The following is a 4,119-nucleotide window of genomic DNA, read 5'->3' as shown; positions in this document are numbered from 1 at the left end:
TAGCCAAAGCATTTATGAGATTAGTTTACATACTTAGCTCCAGGTTTTTCAATATGTTCGAACAAATGCATCCAAACCAAAAACACCTTGACTCTTGTGACTAACGGTCCCATTTTCACTAATTTTCAATAATTTTCCACTTGTGTAGTCTTCAGAATAACCTAAAAAGTCTGTTTTTTCAGATGGTAAATGGGCTGAAAAGAAAAAGAATATGCTATGATATCTTGCTTGAAGAAGATGCAAACAGTTTTAAAAAAATGTACATTTAATTTTCATTACATATGAGTATTTTCTGTTTGTTTGTATTGTTTTACCATATTATCTCCAAGTCACAAACAATGTCCATACAGGTTTTTATCTTCTTCATCAGATTCTCTCAAGTGTCCATTCATAAATAGCTGAAATCTACTTCTTCTTTGTGGCTCTCTTTCCTTCTCCCTTGTTGGGTCTCCCTTTACCCCGCAGTTTCCTCATGCGTCTCATTTCCTCCTTGAAATCCTGGTGTTCGTCCCTGAAATGGATCAAAATTGATGTCAAAAGAACCTGAAGGTCAAACATTCGTAAATGCAGTATAATAACTGTATAGCACTAGCTACCTGAAAAGCCCCATGTATCGAAGTCTCTGGGTCATCGAGTAGTAAATTTTGTGTGGAGGGTACCAGTCATACACTTCTTTTCTCTGGGCCAATGGGGGCTCTTTAAATAACTCCACCACTTTCATAGACCTGCCGTCTGTCTGGCGGGAGACGTCTCCAAAGATTCGAGCACTCAGACGGGCCATGCGAAGAGCATAGTTAGAAAGACCAGCCATCGTTACCTAATGAAGAAAATGCATTCGTTAAATGGCTTGTGCATTTATTTACATTACTGCATTAATGCAAATATGTTTTTTTCTTTTATCTTTTTTAAAAATATTTTGTTTTAAGTACCCAAAACTTTTTGTTCTTAAATGCAATAAGTGTCTTTTTTATTGACTGTTTCCAGGTCAGGTTATGATAGTAAATATAGGACTTTGGTTAAAGACAAGATAAACAACATTTTGTTTATAATTTCAAGTTGTATTTAAAATTAATATAAATATAAATAAATAAATAAATATATATATATATATATATATATATATATATATATATATATATATATATATATATATATATAATATTTTTATACATAAATATAATTTTAAAAATACTTTTATAATTTGCAGTATATCAATTATATAAAATGTTATGTCAATATTTTCTACAAATTAACAGATTTAAATTTGTAAGGTAGAACAAATAGTTTAACATTTTGAAAATATAAATATTTATTTCTAAGCTTTTTTGTTTGTTGAATCTAAACACTAGAAAATGTTTTACTGTACAGGTGCACAAAGCCATGTTCTTAGCATTTTTTTTTTTTTTTGGTTTATTTTCAGTCTTAAGATTCTAAAATTAATACACATTTACTCAGTAAGCACTGTAACATAAGTCTTGTTTTCTGAGTTCAAATTGTTCAAAATTAAGCAATTAATCCCTCACGCTGGAAAGGTTACGTTTCTCTAGATGTGGCAAACAGAAGATGTATGATAAAATATGGGGCCCCTTCCTTAGATGTATATGTTAATATTTTTTTCTACTGCCTTTTTACATGTCACTCTATTTTGTTACTTATTCTATTAGTTTGGCTGAGATGCTTTTGACAGCGCTGTATATTAGCTGTTTGCTAGTGTTTTGGTGCTTGTTCTAGTTGGTTTCAGGTAATAGCACAGATAATTTTGTTAACATTATATATATGATATACACTACTGAGTGTTACGTTTTCATAAAAACTTATATAAATTAAACTAAAATAAAAAAATTATTATTAACTAAACATTTATGATTAAAACATGAATAGAAATCTCACAATACGTTCAGGAAAAAAAATCTATTTAATCCAAAAGCTTTTCTTTATTTTGCCTGTATTTTGATTTGTTTACACATTTGTACTGGAAGACAAAAATCTTTCTTTCTTTCTTTCTTTCTTTCTTTCTTTCTTTCTTTCTATCTATCTATCTATCTATCTATCTATCTATCTATCTATCTATCTATCTATCTATCTATCTATCTATCTATCTATCTGTGCATGCAATAATGTCAATGATGTTTGATATACGTTGTGGAAGAGCGAATTAAAACTATTTAAGACTCACATAATGACTGAATAAAATAATGAGACTAGTTCTCAGTGACAACAGGACAAATATCTTCCATATCCTTAAACACATAACGTTATATCATGCATTTAATTAAGCACTCTGCAGATACCAGGTAAATTACTGATCAAAATATCGTCTGCTTACCCTTTTCTGGAATCCCTAAAGCAGACAAAGCCAAATATAATATAGCTGTTATTATAGCGACATTAGTAACTGCTAAAAACTCTTATTTATGGTTATTTAACAGTTCAACCTTCATTCGAGCAAACACACTCTGGTGAACGTGAATCATACGCATGCGCGGATGAATTCAGTGTTCCCGTTTCCTGCAGTCTGCCAGGACCTTGAAATAATAATGATACGTGACATTTAATACGTCAAGCAGCATTCATTTAACACGCTTACAATTTCCCCAGTTTAAATACTAAATTTCAAATAGGATTTCGTTTTAATGTGCTGTATAGGTGGCAAGTTGCGGCTTTATTTCACTATTGTTATTTGTAAAGAATACTGCTTAAAGGACCTGACCACAGACGACAACACAGGAAGTTGTACGCCTGTGTAATCATCAAGATAAAAGTTCCCCATCATAAAATGTAAAACTGAGAAAATATATTATTATGAATACATAAAAAACACATATTCATTTATTAAAATTATGTTCAGTAGTAAATAGTTTTAATCTGTATTTTCCAATAATAATTGTAGTACTTTATTTATGTATTTATTTGTTTACTTATTTATTTTAATCAATTTATCATCATTTTTTGTCAGAATTTGTATTTACTTATTTACAGTTTTTATTTATTACCTTTCAATTACGTTTTTGAAAAATTACATTTATATTAATCTTATCTAATATTTATTTTGCATCAGTTATTATATTTGTATTAAGTTTTACATTTGTTTGTTATTATTATTTATCATTATTATACAGTATTTTAAATGTTATATATTATTATATAGTAATTTTATTTTAGTTATAATTATAATTTCAACCTTATTTCTATGGATTTGTTTGTTTATTTTATGTTTATTATTTTTTATTATAAAATGTCCAATAAATTATTTTAATCTTAAAAATTTCACTTTGATTTATTAATAAACGTGTTCATTAATAATTTAAAATAATTATTTGCATTATAGCGCATCCTTCATAATCATCATCACTCCTTTATTTTGTTTATTATTTAATAATCTAACCATTAGGAAATTGCTGTGCATTATTTTAATTTAATATTAAATTACACACATTTTCCTCGTTATGTGTGTTTATGTGCATAATATTATTAAACAATTTAAATAAAAATCTCTGCTCTATAGGTAAAATATTCTTATTTTTACTCATTATAAACGTATCGACTACACGTGAGGAAGACCAGATTTGTTGTGATATTATTATTATTATTATTATTATTATTATTATTATTATTATTATTATTATTGAAAATTTAAAAAGTTTATGTTATTAATCCCATATTCACAAATGCAAATTTACTAACCCAAAACCCTTTCATAGAGCTATTAGAACATTATATAAACAACATTAATTAAAGAACTAATTAGAAAGTACTAATAAGAAAGGCATTAAAACTGTTTTTTTACTTGAAACCTTCGAAATTCTGTAATTCCACAAGGCCCTTATACCCTTTTTTAGTGAATACTTGTTTCTGTATAGCCCTGACCTTTTTATGTTCCTTTTTTTGTTCTTTGTATTGTTCTGTATTATGTTCTTTAAGCATTAATAAAAAATAAATATAGGGACAGCTGTAACTCCCTTCAGTTTTGCTTTCCCTTATTTTCTCATAGACAGTATTTTGTGGAAACTGGAAATAAACCCATATCTATTGGACACCCACCCACATTGCTATAATATGTGTACACATGATAATATACGCAGAATTTAAACTTGAACAGACAAAGTCAAATTTGTCTGT

General features: G+C 27.9%; 1 protein-coding gene across 1 annotated transcript; it reads right to left on the bottom strand.

The window, feature by feature from the left end:
* Nucleotides 1-247: 247 nt before the first annotated feature.
* On the bottom strand, nucleotides 248-2,475 carry mrps33 (mitochondrial ribosomal protein S33). The gene is made up of 3 exons (XM_056455095.1): nucleotides 2,327-2,475; nucleotides 597-817; nucleotides 248-511 (listed from the first exon to the last, which is right to left on the bottom strand). The coding sequence occupies exons 2-3, from the start codon at nucleotides 809-811 to the stop codon at nucleotides 406-408; spliced, it is 321 nt and encodes a 106-aa protein (XP_056311070.1). The 5' UTR covers nucleotides 812-817; nucleotides 2,327-2,475; the 3' UTR covers nucleotides 248-405.
* Nucleotides 2,476-4,119: the final 1,644 nt, after the last annotated feature.

The sequence above is a fragment of the Danio aesculapii genome, chromosome 4 (genome assembly GCF_903798145.1).
Source record: "Danio aesculapii chromosome 4, fDanAes4.1, whole genome shotgun sequence".
Taxonomy (NCBI): domain Eukaryota; kingdom Metazoa; phylum Chordata; class Actinopteri; order Cypriniformes; family Danionidae; genus Danio; species Danio aesculapii.
This window is presented reverse-complemented; position numbering and strand designations above follow the sequence as displayed.